The sequence below is a fragment of the Gorilla gorilla genome, chromosome 4, assembly GCF_029281585.2.
Source record: "Gorilla gorilla gorilla isolate KB3781 chromosome 4, NHGRI_mGorGor1-v2.1_pri, whole genome shotgun sequence".
In the NCBI taxonomy this organism is placed as follows: Eukaryota; Metazoa; Chordata; class Mammalia; order Primates; family Hominidae; genus Gorilla; species Gorilla gorilla.
Genome location: NC_073228.2, coordinates 13,608,199 through 13,624,574, shown reverse-complemented (window position 1 = coordinate 13,624,574; position 16,376 = coordinate 13,608,199). Strand labels below are relative to the sequence as shown.

General features: G+C 55.8%; 1 protein-coding gene and 1 long non-coding RNA gene across 2 annotated transcripts; one reads left to right on the top strand and one right to left on the bottom strand.

The window, feature by feature from the left end:
• Nucleotides 1-1,060: 1,060 nt before the first annotated feature.
• SOCS3 (suppressor of cytokine signaling 3) lies at nt 1,061-4,471 on the bottom strand. The gene is made up of 2 exons (XM_004040883.5): nt 4,030-4,471; nt 1,061-3,464 (listed from the first exon to the last, which is right to left on the bottom strand). The coding sequence occupies exon 2, from the start codon at nt 3,374-3,376 to the stop codon at nt 2,699-2,701; it is 678 nt and encodes a 225-aa protein (XP_004040931.2). The 5' UTR covers nt 3,377-3,464; nt 4,030-4,471; the 3' UTR covers nt 1,061-2,698.
• Nucleotides 4,472-4,727: 256 nt separating this feature from the next.
• LOC101126397 (uncharacterized) lies at nt 4,728-14,476 on the top strand. The gene is made up of 4 exons (XR_010133707.1): nt 4,728-5,056; nt 6,946-7,024; nt 11,789-11,862; nt 13,909-14,476. It is a non-coding gene; the product is annotated as an uncharacterized lncRNA (long non-coding RNA).
• Nucleotides 14,477-16,376: the final 1,900 nt, after the last annotated feature.

Here is a 16,376-nt window from a genome sequence, read left to right as displayed (position 1 = left end):
TCCGGGGGCAGGTATATGCGGAGTGTATAGAGAGGCAGAGAGGCATGGGCTTTGGAAATCAAATGCTCCTGGGTTCCAATCCTGTTTTCCCCATATTCCCAAGTGGTGTGCCCTTGGCCAGGTTGCTTAACCTCCCTGAACCTGAGTTGCTGCCCCTACTTAGTTGATAAATATTTACTGAGCACCAATCTAGGCACCAGAAGTGACCAGTCCAAGTCCTGGCTCACATGGGGCACGTGGCCATGTCTGAGAACATGCCGATGAGAATGCCTGCCTTGTGGGAGCAGGTGGGATGCTTAATCCAGGTAACCTCTAAGTGCCCCTTAGTGTTTAAATGAGAGTGACTAAAAATAGATGGGCTGAGGGGAGGATCCCTTCAGCCCGGGAGTTGGAGACCAGCCTGGGCAACATAGCGAGCCCTGTTTCAAAAAAATAGAGAGATGAATAGATGGGTGCTTTTTGGGAGGAGGGTGATCCTGTCCGCTGCTCAGGTTGGGGCCCCTAGGAACGGGGAAGGGAAGCAGGCATGGGGAGCAGTGGCCAGGAAGCCCCTGAATGCCTGGGGTCCTGTGGTGGGGGAGGGGGTGGGGCTCCACCTGCATGCAAGATTTGCTTCAGGACCACCCCTCCCCCCACTTCCAGTGAACCTGGCTAGACTGAGGTCATAGGTCACCACTAGGACCCCATGTCTGGGCTTTCTCGGAACGACTCCCTGCCAAGGAACCAGAGCGCCTCTAATAGCCTGGAGCCTCTAAAAGCTTTGACCACAGCTCAGCTTGCTCCCTGCAAGCCCTTTGAAGCGCTTCCTTCGAACTTGCTTTGCATATTCTGGTCAGATCTGAATCAGACTTGCAGGAATTACCCCTCTCGGTAAGTCTAGGTGGCTGCCTTAGCTTGTCAGTGACACACGAGGCAGGCGTGCTGACGTAAGGCTGAGACGTATTCGATTCCACCCTCTGCGGCTCTCTTCCTCCTCTCCGATGCAGAGCGTGGGTGTGGGTGAAAGAGAAAGCAAGGCACGGGGCGGGGGGGCGGGGGTGGAGAAAAGGCTCAAGTCATGTTTTTCATTAAAAAATAGTGCTCTTTATTATAAATTACTGAAATGTTTCTTTTCTGAATATAAATATAAATATGTGCAAAGTTTGACTTGGATTGGGATTTTGTTGAGTTCTTCAAGCATCTCCTAATAGCCTCAAGGGCCTGAGTAGGGGGGAGGAGAGAGGACTGGAGGTGGAATCTTTATAAAAGACAGAGTGATTGAGGCAGATTGTAAACATTATTAAAAAACAAGAAACAAACAAAAAAATAGAGAAAAAACCACCCCAACACACAACTGCCCTGTCCAGCCCAATACCTGACACAGAATACTTTGTGTTTGTTTAGTTGCCCCCCCCACAAAAACAAAAACAAAAACAAAAACAAAAAACTGTTCCAGGTAATTCCATCGCTGCTACATTCCTGTAAATTGTCACTGATCAGTGCTATGGCAGAGCGGGAGCACCCGGGGTGGCAGCAGTCCAGCCTCTCCAATGACCTCCAGCCTCCCCCACCCAGGCAGGAGGGAGGGCTGTGCAGGGCTCGGGGCAGTGGGACCTGGTGGCTCTGCTCTGACCACGAGGCGCCTGACTGGCCAATACTTACTGGGCTGACATTCCCAGTGCTCAGCTGGGAGGCATGGGTTTCCGCCCCCCCTCCCCACTTCCCTGGCTGTGGGCTGGCTTGGTGCCCTCCAGTGAGTCCCTCAGCCTCTCCACCCATCCAGGCTGAGTATGTGGCTTTCCTATGCCGGGTCCCTCTCCATGGGACAGGGAGCATTTAAGGCGAATCTCTTAGCCAGACATAGTCAGGAGGCACAGAGTAGAATCCCCTGTCTTCTCTACCAGGAGCCTGAGGTGAAAGATGTCCTGTCTCCTCCATCCTCCCGCTCCATCCACCCAGGTACAGGAAGGTATAGTATGAGTAGGAAAAGGAGACCAGCTGACCAGCCCATCCATCCCCTCCAAATGTTGCTTCCCCCTTAAAACGGAGGAAGGGCCCTGGGCTCTCAGGCACCAGGTAGACTTTGGAACCTGTGTTTTCGGTGACTGTCCAGGAGGAGAGGATGTGGGGCACCTGGATGGTTCCCTTCAGGTCACCCCAAGCCCTTCTCCCCGGAGCCAGGGAGAGGAGCATGCCACCAGGATCCTCGCCTGGGGTGGGCGGGGGGTGTGACCATTTCCTTAGCCAGCCCGCAGCCCTGGGGCCCTCAGGACCGCTCTCTCTTCCACCTTTCCCAGGCTCCACAGCCAGCTCAGGTTTCAACCAAATCAAAGAGCAAACAAGTTCCGTTGGAAAGTTTGAAGATTCCCTGGCAGTTCTCATTAGTTCAGCATTCCCGAAGTGTCCCCTGTTTGGAGGCAGAGGGGAAGCTGAGGAATTGGAGGAGAATCCACTTGTGGTTGCTATCGTCCCACCAGGACAGCTGGCTCCTCCGGAGAAGCTGGAGACTCAGGTGGTACTCCCCCTTCCCTCCAACACATTCCAGGTCCGCCTGCCACATTCTGCAGGGAGAGAGCAGAGGGAGGGGCCTGTCCGCCCTCTTTCCCCCCAGAGCTACAGGACTCTCTCCTGGTTGGATTCTTGTGCTTGTGCCATGTGCCACGGAGGAGAGGGGACGCAGGCCCCTCTCCCGACCCATGCCCTTTGCGCCCTTTACCCCTTAAAGCGGGGCATCGTACTGGTCCAGGAACTCCCGAATGGGCCCCGGCAGCTGGGTGACTTTCTCATAGGAGTCCAGGTGGCCGTTGACGGTCTTCCGACAGAGATGCTGAAGAGTGGCCACGTTGGAGGAGAGGGGCCGGCTCAACACCAGGGGGATCTTCTCGCCCCCGGAGTAGATGTAGTAGGCTCTTCTGGGGGGACTCCCAGGGAGTGGCTGGGCAGACGGCTGCTCGGGCACCTCGGAGGAGGGTTCAGTAGGTGGCGAGGGGAAGGAGGGGGCTCCAGGGGGCGGCATGTAGTGGTGCACCAGCTTGAGCACGCAGTCGAAGCGGGGCACGGGCTGCGTGCTCCGGGGATCGCTCTGCAGAGAGAAGCTGCCCCCCTCACACTGGATGCGCAGGTTCTTGGTCCCAGACTGGGTCTTGACGCTGAGCGTGAAGAAGTGGCGCTGGTCCGAGCTGTCGCGGATCAGAAAGGTGCCGGCGGGCTCGGCACTGAGCAGCAGGTTCGCCTCGCCGCCGGTCACTGCGCTCCAGTAGAAGCCGCTCTCCTGCAGCTTGCGCACTGCGTTCACCACCAGCTGGTACTCGCTCTTGGAGCTGAAGGTCTTGAGGCGCAGGCTGGTGTCCAGGGGGCGGCTCATCCCGGTGGCGGGAAACTTGCTGTGGGTGACCATGGCGCACGGAGCCAGCGTGGATCTGCGCGGCGGCGGCTGCAGCTGCTTCGCGGCCTCCGCACAGCGGCCGCTACCGCATCCCGGGGGGCTGCGGAGAGGAAAGCGCGAGCGCGTGAGTGCCCGGAACCCTCCAGCGCGCCCGGCCCGCCCCGGCTCCCCTGCCTTCGCCGAGCGACTGGGGCACCCACTGCCCCGGGGGCCCTCTCCTGGGCCCGCGCTCTGATCCAGGCGCCTCACGGAGCCCGCACGGCTCCCGCCCCTGCCGGCAGAGTGGCCCCGGGCAGCCCCTTCCCCAGCGCGCACTGCAAGGGCGCAGCGTGGGAAACTCGCGCGCGGAAGTTAGGTCTCCAGGAGTGTGGCCGGGTGGGGAGCAGGAGAAGGGCCCCCGGGACTGCCTGGGCGCCGCTCAGTCCAGTGGCCCCGGGCGGTGTGGACGGAGGGAGAAACCCGAGGCACGGGGGTAGGGAGGGGACAGGAGAAGCCCGAAGGCCCCAGCCGGAGTATTCCGGGAACCTGGGATCTCCGGCTTTCATCCGCTCTGCCCCTACCTCGTCACCTCCCTGCCGGGAATGACCCGGGAAGGGGAGGGGAAACCGGGAAAAGCTCCCGGGACTGAGCGAGACCCCTCCCCACGCCGCGCTCCTCCTTCCTACCTGGTCCCGAATCGAAGTCTCCGTCCTTGGGGCTGAGCCCCCTCGGGTCCCCAAGGCGACGCGGCGGCGAGACGGCCAGCGGTGGCCCGCGCTGCGCCCAGATGTTGGCGGCCGTGAAGTCCACAAAGGAGCCTTCGCGCGCGCGTCCCTCGAGCTTCCCCTGGGCGCCCGCCCTGTCCCCTGCGCACCCCCGGACCAACCGGGAGGGGACCAGGAGAGGGACCGCGGCAAGGGGCCGCGGCGGGAGCTGGGCCGGGCGGGCGGCGGGCGGCTGGCTGCGTGCGGGGCCGAAGCGGCGGCAGCGGAGCGGGGAGTCCAAGTCGGAGCCGCCGCGGAGGCCGCGCTCGCGGGTATATAGGCGGCCGCCGCGCCCCGCCCCCCGATTCCTGGAACTGCGCGGCCGGCCTTCTTGTAATGTTTAGTCACTACTCGCAGCAGAGAAAGGCTGAGCGCGGAGGGTGAGGGAGGGGCCGCGGGCGCCGAGGGCGGGCCGCGAGCAGGGGCAGGGACCGGGAGGGACGCGCGCGGAGACAAAGCGCGACTAGAGGCGGCCGAGGCGGCCGGTGGGCGCGGCGCCAGCCCCGGCGGCGCGTTCCTGGCAGCGGCCCCTCCCCGCCGCGCGCTCCGCCCCCAACTTCTCATTCACACTTTCCCCCCACCCCCCTCCCTTCTAAGAAGGCTACTTTCTGGCAGAGGCGGGGGCGCCGCTTCGGGAGAGCGGGCAGTTCTAGGAGGCCGACCTGGAGAGCCTCCCGGTTCCCCTTCCCCTCTTCCCGGACCCCGCGGGGACACCCCCTCGCCGCCACCCGGGCCTCCCCGAGGGCCCAATTGCGGGTCAGGCGGCTCGGGCCAGCCGAAAGGGAAGTGGGGCTACCCCACAGCCAGGCAGCGGGGCTGGGGTCAGACCCGGGAGCCGGAGGTTGGAGACGTGCGACGACAGTCACCTGCGGGCAGATTCCAGAGGGGAGACCCAGGGCTGCAGGGGACTCCCCTTCGTGGCAGCTACCCAGCCTCGGCCCACTGCCAGGTTCTTTGCCAACCCTGACGCGAGTGTGGAGCCCCCCTCCCCTCCCCTATGAAAACGCTTTCATGCACTGGGGTCTGCAAACCTGGTTGGTCCGGTGTGGGTTGGGCCAGGTGCTCTCGGCCGGGCTGGAGAGCTCGAGGTGGAACGATGGCCCCAACCTACGGCCCGCGTCCGCCAGAGGGCGCCCTGGGGTCTCCTAGGGGAGTGCAGTTTGGTGCTGCGCGGCCCAGGCCTTGGAATAGGCACACCAGGGGTCTGCGGGAATGGCTGTCTCCGGAGCTGGAAAGGTGGCGGAGAAGGGGGAATTCACGCCCCAGGCTGGGGTCAGACCTGGGAATAAAATTCTAGCAGGAGAGAATTTCCGGAAAGCAGTTTTCAGGGGTTCAGGCTACTGCCAGATGGCCCACACCCCCTGGAATGTGACCCCCTGCCTCTCTTGGGGTGGGGGGAGGACTTGATCACTGGCGGGGAGAGGGTAGAGGGGAGGAGAGGAAGTGATTGAGGTGAAAGATTGGTTTGCCGTTGGTCACGTTGGCACTGATGTAGATAGTTTGGGCTTGGAGACCTGGGGCCAGCCTTATGAAGGATGGCAAGTTTTGTCATCTTGTCCCCAAATGGGCTGTGTGGTGCTGGAGACACCCGAGAGCTGCCTCAGTGGCATTTAGATTTTCACCTCTCGGGATGCAGACGCTGTGGGCCTGGGGCCCTGCGCTCTTCCTAGATACCAGGATAATGAGGTGCTGAAAGGGAAGAAAGGGAAGGAAGAGACTGCCGCCAGGGACACGGAGCTTGGGATGCCAGAACCCAGAACTGGCCCTTTTGCCGGCCCTGGAATTGATAGGTGCGCACTGCCTTTGCCACTGTATCCTCAGTCCGTGCCATCACCTCTCCCCAGCATGTGCTGGGGACTCAGTGAGATTTGGACAAGACACACAGTTTCTCTAGGCTTCCGTTTTGCCACCTGTAAAACTGGAGCCAGAACCTTTTCCTTCCCTTTGGCAGGCGGAGGCGAGAGGATCACTTGAGCATAGGCATTCAAGACCAGCCTGGGCAGCAAAGTGAGCACCCGCCTCTCTGCAAAAAATAGAAAAAAGTTAGCCAGGAGTGGTGGCCTGTGCCTGTAGTCCCAGCTACTTGGGAGGCCGAGGTGGAAGGATCGCTTGAGTCAGGGAGGTCAAGGCTGCAGTGAGCCATGATCGTGCCACTGCACTTTAGTCTGGGCAACAGAGTGAGACCCTGTTAAAAATAATAATAATAAAATAAAATAAAAAGGGCCGGGCATGGTGGCTCATGCCTGTAATCCCAGCACTTTGGGAGGCTGAGGCGGGTGGATCACGAGGTCAGGAGATCGAGACCATCCTGGCCAACATGGTGAAACCTCGTCTCTACTAAAAATACAAAAATTAGCTGAGTGTGGTGGCACATGCTTGTAATCCCAGCTACTTGAGAGGCTGAGGCAGGAGAATCGCTTGAACCAGGGAGTCAGAGGTTGCGGTGAGCCGAGATTGCGCCATTGCACTCCAACCTGGCGACAGAGCTCTGTCTCAAAAAAAAAAAAAAAAAAAAAGAAAAGGAAGAAAGAAAAAGAACCTTTTGCCATAAGAGATTTGAAATTAAAAAAAAAAAAGATTCTGCACATCAAAGCATGATAGAAATAGAAGTAACCCAGTTAGTTCAACTCTCCCTCCAGCCTATTAGGAGAGCAAAGGAGGAAACTGGTTTATTCAACACATTTCACAAATATTGAGCTCCATGCACCAGGCACTGGGCTGGGCATTGATATATAATGATGAGTAGGACCTGGTCTTTGCCCTCACAATGCTTGCAGGGTAATGAAATGGATTCTCCTTCTCTCTGTAATCAGTTCATTCTTTTTCTCATCCATTCAGTGTTACGTGGCTGCATGACCATACACTTCTGGGTAGAGCCCAGTGGAAGACAAAGAAGACTCAAGGAATAGCCCTTGAGGTAATGGATGAGAAAGTGCTTTGTAAATTACAATGCTCTGACACTAGTCAAGTTCATTCATCCATTCCATAAACCTTTGCTGAGAGCCTGCTTTTGCCAGGCACAGGGCAAAGTGCTGGAAGACAGAAGTGCTGGGTGAATCCTGCAGGGGGAGATGGCCGAGGCAATCGGCATGGAGCCCCCAGGTGATGAGTGAGGTGGGAGGTGCGGGGCTCCCTGCCTGCTCATCTCAGCAGGAGATCCAACTGCTGTTCGGGCTCTATCACCCAGTAGCTGTGTGACTTTAGGCAATCTGCCTTACCAGCTGTGCCTCAGTTTCCTTATTTGTAAAATGGTTGGAGAGTAGTACCTACCTCACTGAGTTGTCTGGAGCTCCCACATGCAAAATGCTTAGAGTGGTGCCTTGCACATAGGAAGTGCTCAATGCATATTAACTGTCATGATTTTGAAAGCACTGGGGAGGCTTTGAGGAGAGGGAGGAGTGAGCTGAGCTGCTGCAGCTTGGGCTCATAGGGTTGGCTATGGATGTAAGCTGCCTTGTTCTGGGGAACCGTACATCTCCTATGGAAGATACATTCCAAAAAGCTGCTTGTCTTGAAACAGGTCAGCCAGCCACCAAGCTTCTTTTTTTTTTTTTTTTTTTGAGACGGAGTCCCACCTGTCACCCAGGTTGGAGTGCAGTGGTGCCATCTCGGCTCGCTGCAACCTCCGCCTCCCGGGTTTAAGTGATTCTCTTGCCTCAGCCTCCTGAGTACTTGGGATTACAGGCATGTGCCACCATGCCTGGCTAATTTTTTTGTATTTTTAGTAGAGACAGGGTTTCGCTATGTTGGCCAGGCTGGTCTCGAACTCCTGACCTCAGGTGATCCGCCTGCCTTGGCCTCCCAAAGTGCTGGGATTACGGGCATGAGCCACCGTGCCTGGCCTTCCCTTTGGCATTCTAATCTCTCCCATGGTTTCCCATCGCTTTCTGGATGAATCCAGACTCCTCGGTGCAGTGTGTGTCCCACGCTGCTCCGTGTCAGTTTCATCGGCTGCCACTGCCTCAGCGACTGGTGCCTCGTGCTCTAGCTACATGGAGCTCCAAGCTGTCCAGAAGGTAACGTTCCTCAGTCCTGGGTTTCTGCACATTTGCTTCCCTGTCTGGGGACAAGGAGGGAACTACCTTCCACACCTTGGCTGATTTCTACTTTTCCTTTAAAATCTAGCAGATGGACCGGGCGCGGTGGCTCACGCCTGTAATCCCAGCACTTTGGGAGGCCGAGGCGGGCGGATCACGAGGTCAGAAGATCGAGACCATCCTGGCTAACACGGTGAAACCCCGTCTCTACTAAAAATACAAAAACAAAAAAAAAAATTAGCTGGGCGTGGTGGCGGGCGCCTGTAGTCCCAGCTACTCGGGAGGCTGAGGCAGGAGAGTAGCGCGAACCTGGGAGGCGGAGCTTGCAGTGAGCCGAGATCGCGCCACTGCACTCCAGCCAGGGGGACAGAGCGGGACTCCGTCTCAAAAAAAAAAAAAGAAGTCAAACTAAAATCTGGCAGACGGGCTGGGCGTGGTGGCACGTGCCAGTAATCCCAGCACTTTGGGAGGCTGAGGTGGGAGGATTGCTTGAGCTCAGGAGTTTGAGACCAGCTTGGGCAACATAGTGGAGACTCCATCTCTACAAAAAATTTTAAAAATTAGCCGGGCATGGTGGTACGCGCCTGTGGTCCCAGCTACTCAGGAGGCTGAAGTGGGAGGATCGCTTGAGCCCAGCAGGTAGAGCCTGCGGTGAGCTATGATTGTGCCGCAGCATTCCAGCCTGGAAGACAGTGAGACTCTGTCTCCAAAAAAAAACGGAAAAAGGCAGACACTCTAAACTTCCAGGTAGCTCTTTTTGCATTAACCAAAGTGTTCTGACTATATCTCCAGTGAGGATCTTGGGGAAACAGATTATATTTGATTTTTTTTTCTTTTTAAGACTGGAACCTGGTACGCAGAATGAATCTCTAAGTCAAGGATGATGTTGACTTCTTTCCATTGTTTTTAGAGACCACAACCTGCTTTCTTCTAGAGTACTTTTTGGTTTTCCATGCAGGGCTCAGGAGCTATACAGATGGGATAGAGGGTGTGAGTGCTGGGAAGCCCCATCCATGGTTCACTGGAGATTAGAGGCCTGTTAATCTGAAGACAAAGGAATGAAGACGAAAATGTTTCTGAAAATGTGGGTGGAGACACCTGGGCCTTTACAGGGTATGCTCCAGAGCTGCTTCCAGGCAGGGACCCCGGCTGAGAGAAGCCAGAGCCAGAGAGTCGCAGGCTTGCTCTTATCTTCCCTCTGCTGGGGGGGTCGAGGGGAGATCTGGCCCCTCTGCTCTGCCTTCCTGATTTCCCGTCTAAGGGATTTAGGAGACTTTTGCCTTTTCCTAATCTCTCCCTTTGCAGAATTTCTGCGAAGTCACAATCCCATTTCCAGGCAAAGGTGCTTGGTCATAAAGATAATAAAGATATTCATTCATGATGGAGGGGAAGTACACAGTGGTTTCAGCTGCCTGTAGGGCTCCACTTACTCATGGTGTGTGACAGATGCTGAGCCCTTCCCCAAATCTCATGGATGGGAAGGAAACCTGGCGCCACGGGGTGGTCGCGGGAAGCCGTGGCATGGCTTGGTGAACACAGGCTCGCCGACCCGGGGGCGGATGCTGAGGTTGCCATTGTTGGTGGCTGCATCTGCAGTAGACGGGTCGGGATGCCGGCCTCAGACCACAGCGTTGCTAAATGCCAAACCCAAGGCCTCCCCGTCTTTAACACTGCTGGGCATTCTACAGCGCAAGGAGGCAGCTGGGGCTGGACTGCCCAGTGCCTGCCGTTGACCGTGCGTCTTCTGCCTGTGAGCTAGCCTGCCACACCTGGGAATACACGGTGGGGAAATCAATCAGCTTCCCTCCCTTCTAGAGCTTCAGGTCCGGCGTTGGTGTCTAGAGGCAAGGGGAGGAGGCAGGGAGGCCTCTTCTTTTCTGTCCCCCTTTCTCTTGGCCAATTTGGAGGAGATGGTGGGGGACCTGTCTCTCATCTGACCTCCTGGAAGCCCTGCCTGCTGCTCCAGTGTGGCTCTCCCAGGGCTGAGGCCTGGAACCTAGGGCTGGGCTACCTGGGGTGCTCAGCTCTGCTGCACCCCAGCCCTCCTCGGCTGCAGCCCTGGCTTCTTTTCTTACCTGCTGGGATGGCCCGTGGGACTAACCTTGCAGCCTGCAGGACTATGGCCCAGATGACCTTTCCGGAGCAGGGGAAGAGTTCACAGGTCTCAGACCAGGTTGACCCCGAGCCCTCTTTTTCCTGCTTCGCATAGGGGCGGGCCAAGGGAGGCAGGGACAATGGCATTCCTGTTTGCAGGCCTTTGTTCCCGCCAGGAGGGGCCCCGGAGCTAATAAAAAGGTTTGTGGCTCCGATGTCTAAGAGGCAGTGGAGGAGTTCTTTCAAGCCTGACATTCCAGGCTCAGCCGGCCTCTGGCATTTCCCAGAAAAACTTCGAGGAGGGGAGGGGAAAGAAAACACTTGAGGGACCCACCCACCTACCCACTGCCCGCCTTCTCGGATTCCTCGTTCCCTCTCGGGATTGGGCTGGGCCTGAGTGCCAGGACCCCTGCCCTGGGGGGCCCATTCCTCCACCCACAGAGGGGCCCTGGGAAGTGTTGAGAGGGTGAGAGTGGGTAAGTGGGGGGTGACTCTAGGAGGGTGCAGAGAGGATGAAATGTTGGGGGCGCAGTGAGGAGGAAAGTTTCTTCCCACTTTGTCAAAAAGGAATCCACATCTGCTACAAGTTTGGAGTTGGAGGGTGGGGAGTGAGGAGTTAGCTCCTAGCCAATATCTCCTCTGACCCCAAACCGACAAATGCTGCTCTGTCCGAGGCTGGGGTGGGAAGAGTTTTTATTTGCCCTGAAGCAGCTGCGGGAACAGACATCAGGGCAGCAGGGCAGTTCTGGGAAGTGAGGCTGTGGTGAACCATCTGGGCGGCAATGCAGGCGAGGCAGTGCCCAGGAGGGGGAGAGCCCGGGAGGGGGCGAGGAGGCCATGCTGTCTCTGGGAGACGTGCCTCTTGGGATGTCCTGGGCCCAGGCGCCCTTGGAGAGGCAGGAGCTGGTGAGGGACCAGCTGAGTGCAGCTGTTCGGCTCGCCCTGCAATACTGCAGTTGGGCTGGCTGCTGGAGCCAAGTGGTCATGGTCGGGTGCCCTGACTCTCCTGGGGCTCTGGGGCAGGTGCTCCTCATGACCATGGTGTGCCTGCAGCCTCTGGTCAAGCTCCTGCAGCCCGGATGCAGGCTTCCTTCTGAGCCTCTCACCCTCTGGGAAGTCCCTGCCTCCTCCGCAGTGTGACGCACACCTGGTATGCACTGTGCAGTGCACTGATTCTTGGGCAAGTTCAAATAGAAAAAGATAGGCTGGGTGTGGTGGCTCACGCCCGTAATCCCAGCACTTTGGGAGGCCAAGGCTGGTGGATCACCTGAGGTCAGGAGTTCCAGACCAGCCTGGCCAACATGGTGAAACCCTGTCTCTACTAAAAATACAAAATTAGCTGGGCGCAGTGGCGCATGCCTGTAATCCTAGCCCCTCAGGAGGCTGAGGCAGGAGAATCGCTTAAAACTGGGAGGTGGAGATTTACAGTGAGCTGAGATTGTGCCATTGCGCTCCAGCCTGGGCGACAAGAGCGAAACTCCATCTCAAAAAAAAGAAAAAAGTAAAAGAAAAAGAAAAAAGAAAATAATACCCTTTCTCTGGCTCCCAAGATCCTGAACCAACTTTGAAGGCAGAGAAGTGGGCTAGAAGAAGTGGGGTTGGAGCCTCCACCAAGGACAAGAAGGTGAGACTCTAAGGTGTCTAAGGTGAAACTGGGGCAGCTATCCCCACGTGTTCCTTCCTCCCTCCCCCTTGCCGGCACTGTACTCACTGGGCCTTAGGCTGGTGTTGTTCAGAGTTTCTTAACCTGGAGCACGTGAACTGCCCCTTCCCAGGTTTCATACTCCCCCAACAGCCACTCCCCCGATAATTGCAAACAAAATGCTGGTGGAGGGTCAGGCCCCTGGGGGCTGCAGGACCTGCCTGGAGTCACTTCTTGCCCCTGCAACACTTGTTTTTTGTTTGACACAGTATCACTCTGTTGCCCAGGCTGGAGTGCAGGGGCGCAATCTCAGCTCACTGCAACCTTTGCCTCTGGGGTTCAAGCGATTCTTCTGCCTCAGCCTCCTGAGTAGCTGGGATTACAGGTGCACAGCACCACGCCTGGTTAATTTTTTGTATTTTTAGGTAGAGACAGTGTTTGCCATGTTGCCCAGACTTGTCTCGAACTCCTGAGCTCAGGCAGTCTACTGGCCTCGCTCTCCCAAAATGCTGGGATCACAGGCATGAGCCACTGTGCCCAGCCATAACACTTATTTTATACTACCATTTATTCCTTGAGTATTTATTTATTTATTTATTTATTTATTTATTTGAGACAGAGTCTTGCTCTGTCGCCCAGGCTGGAGTGCAGTGGCACAATCTTGGCTCACTGCAACCTCTGCCTCCCAGTTCAAGCAGTTCTTCTGCCTCAGCCTCCTGAGTAGCTGGGACTACAGGCATCCGCCACCACGCCCGGCTAATTTTTGTATTTTTTAGTAGAGACGGGGTTTCACCATATTGGCCAGCCTCCTGACCTTCTGATCCATCCACCTCAGCCTCCCAAAGTGCTGGGATTACAGGCATGAGCCACTACACCTGGCCTTGAGTAGATATTTATTGAGCACCTACTATGTGTCAGGGATTGAGTTAGGTGCCAGAAATTTATCAGTCTCGGATCTCATGGAGCTTAGATGTTTTTCCAGAAGGACAAGATTCTTCCAGAATTATATCGGGATTGATTAATTTTGACTGTGCTGCATACTATGAAGAAGTCCCAGGAGCTATGTGAGCCTATTATGGGGAGACCTAATCTATTGGGGGGACAACCAAGGGGGATTCCCTGAAGAAGTAACAGACGTAGGCTGATGGGAAGCTGAGGTCTAGAGAGGTCCCTGCCCGGTGCGAGGTCTCCCAGTCAGATCGTGGCAGAGCTCCAGCTGGTGCCCAGGTTGGTTGACTAGACTCCCAGGCTTTCCCCACACACAGGCTCGTCTGGCCTCCCTCCAGGCCACTCGGTGGCATACACAGGGGAGGGGAGGACGGAGAGCTGGCAGAGGCAGGGAGGGCCTGCTGGTGGGACAGGCATGCTCCTGGTGCCAAGTGCCCGGGCCTCTGCTGCCCACTGTCTTTTCCCATTCACTTCTACTTCACTCTCCCTCTCACTCCCCAAAGGCCTTAGCCCCCTGCTTCCAGCTCAAGCTGAAGTGGCTGTGAGCTGAGCTAAGAAGACCCCACTTCGCCAGGAGGAGTGCCTCACGCCTGTAATCCCAGCACTTTGAAAGGCAGAGGCAGGTGGATCATGTGAGGTCAGGAGTTTAAGACCAGCCTGGCCAACATGGTGAGACCCCTTCTCTACTAAAAATACAAAAATTAGCCGGGAGTGGTGGCACGCACCTGTAGTCCCAGCTACTCAGGAGGCTGAGGTGGAAGAATCTCTTGAATCGGGGAGGCAGAGGCTGCAGTGGAGCTGAGATAGTGCCACTGCATTCCAGCCTGGGGGATAGAGTGAGACTGTCTCAAAAAAAAAAAAAAAAAAAAAGAGAGAAAAGAACCCATTTAATTCTACCTGTGGGAGGTGGTTCAGGCATTTGTGGAACTTTGCAAATTGAAAACATAGTTTGTGAATACGTAAGACAACCCCATAGGTCAGCATTCAAAAGGTGCAATCAGGTGAGCCAGAGTCTTCCCCTCCTATTCCCTGGCTTCCTGTGCCACCTGGGACATTTTTTTTTTCTTTTCTTTTTTACAGACCAGAAGATGCAGGCTACTGTGGGCACAATGCCTATGAATTAGCCCTGCTCTGCAAGAAGCAGCCAAAAAAAAAAAAAAAGATGCAGAGTGGTGGCGTGTGCACAGCTGAATGCAGTCTGTAGACGCAGTAGCTGTGTGGCCTGTACAGAATTAAAACAATTTGTGAGACAACATTAAAAAAATCTGGAAATTTCACATCTACATTTGAATCTGGAGCTTTCCTTAGAAAAACGGGACACTCTGGTAGCAGTGGACCACGTTCTGGCACATCCCCGTTGGCCCTTCAAGTGGGGCATGGGCTCCCCAGGTCAGCACAGGCCCACCCTCCAGGGTGACCACCCTCCCCTTCCTTCCCTTCCCTGCCAGGGTCTGCAGGCATTGAGGCAGCAACTCAGCCTGACCTCTGCCTCTCCCAAGCTAAAGGGCAAGGAAGGCTATGGACTTTGGGGCATTTATTTTGAGTCTCTTTCCTAAATTCGAGGAGACTGGAAATAAATCAAGCCTGGCCAGGAGGAGGAGTCCAGCTCTTCCTGTCCCACTGGCCCTTCCCTCTTGGGCCTCATCTTAAGCAGGTAAGCTTGGCCTCTTCCTCTACTTCACTGTGGGGGCTGGGCAGGGAGAAGCTGCGGGGCGGGGGAACCTGGGATTCCCTGGGACATCACCGGGTTCCCCACGCTGTGGGCTGCTGGATCTCGAGGCCTGCAGCTCCTTGCTCGGGTGGCGCTGGCGACCCGCCATGCCACAAAAGGCTGAGATTCCCCTGAAACCTAGAGCTGCTTTTATCTCTCACTGGTGACAGAGAAACAAACCAGGATGCTCTGCCCAAAAGGCATTTCCAGAAATCTGGGCTCTGGCTTCTTGTTGATCAAATGCCAGAACGTCCTGGGCTTCTTTGTGGCGAGGGAGCCATTGAGCATGGGTGTTTTGTTTTGCAGATGACAAGATTTTCGACACTGAAAAGTTTCAATGATGAATGGAAGATCTTTGACTGGCTCCCACCCCTGCACAGGGAGGTTGCTGATTCGAGCTTCTGTGTTTGTCAAATTTGTTCCTTACAACTTTCGGCTCTTTTGCACCTTCCCTCGGCTCCAACAGGCTCAGGACCCTAGTCCCAGAAATCCTCATCTCTTCCAGTTTTAGGGCCATACAGGTCTAGCAGAGCCCATGCCAGGTACATGGCTATGGCTGTGGGGAAAGCTGTTTTTTGTCGTTGTTTCTTTTTTTAAGTACAGGGTCTCAGGCTGGGTGCAGTGGCTCATGCCTGTAATCCCAGCACTTTGGGAGGCCAAGATGGGTGGATCGCTTGAGCTCAGGAGTTCAAGACCAGCCTGGGCAACATGGCAAAAGTCTGTCTCTAGAAAAAATACAAAAATTAGCCTGGCGTGGTGGTGCGCACCTGTAGTCCCAGCTACTTGGAAGGCTAAGGTGGGAGGATGGCTTGAGCCCAGGAGATGGGGGCTGCCGTGAGCCAAGATCATGCCACTGCACTCCAGTCTGGGCAACTGAGTGAGACCCTCTCTCAAAAAGAAAAAAAAAGAAAAAAGAAAAAACACAGCGTCTCACTCTGTCACTCAGGCTGGAGTGCAAGTGGCTATTCACAGGCGCGATCTCGTTACTGATCAGCATGACAATTTTCACCTGTCCCTTTTCCCACCTGGGCCGGTTCATCCCCCTCCTTGGGCAACCTGGTGGAGGCCACCATATTGATGCTGAATTTAGTGCGAACACCTGATTGGCATAGTGCACTGCAGCCGGAATTCCTGGGCTCAGGTGATCCTCCTGCCTCAGCCTCCCGAGTAGCTGAGACTATAGGCACGTGCCACTGTGCACAGCAGAAAACTTTTCTAACCCAGGAGTTGGCAAACTATGGGGCACGTGCTGGAGGACGATTTTTGGAAATAAGGTTTTATTGGATCACAGCCAGGCTCATTCAAATTGTCTGCGGCTGCTTTCACACCAGAGTTGAGTAGTTGCTACCGAGACCATCTGGCCTATAAAGTAGAACATATTTATTTATTTATTTGTGTGGGCTTTTTGTTTGTTTGTTTGGCTTTTTTGAGACAGGGTGTCACTCTGTCACCTAGGCTGGAGTGTAGTGGTGTGATCACGGCTCACTGCAGCCTCCACCACCCAGGCCCAAGTGATCCTCCCACCTCAGCCTCCCAAGTAACTGGGACCACAGGCATGAGCCACCAGGCTGAGTTCATTAAAAAAAATTTTTTTTTGTAGAAATGGGGTTTCACTATGTTGTCCAGGCTGGTCTCAAACTGCTGGTCTGAAGCCATCCTCCCACTTGGCCTCCCAAAGTGTTGGGATTACAGGCGGGAGCCACTGCTCCTGGCCTAAAATATTTACTATTTGCCCTTTAAGAAAACATATGCTGGCCAGGCGCGGCGGCTCATGCTTGTAATCCCAGTGTTTTCGGAGGCTGAGGTGGGCAGATTGTTTGAAGTCAGGGGTTCGAGA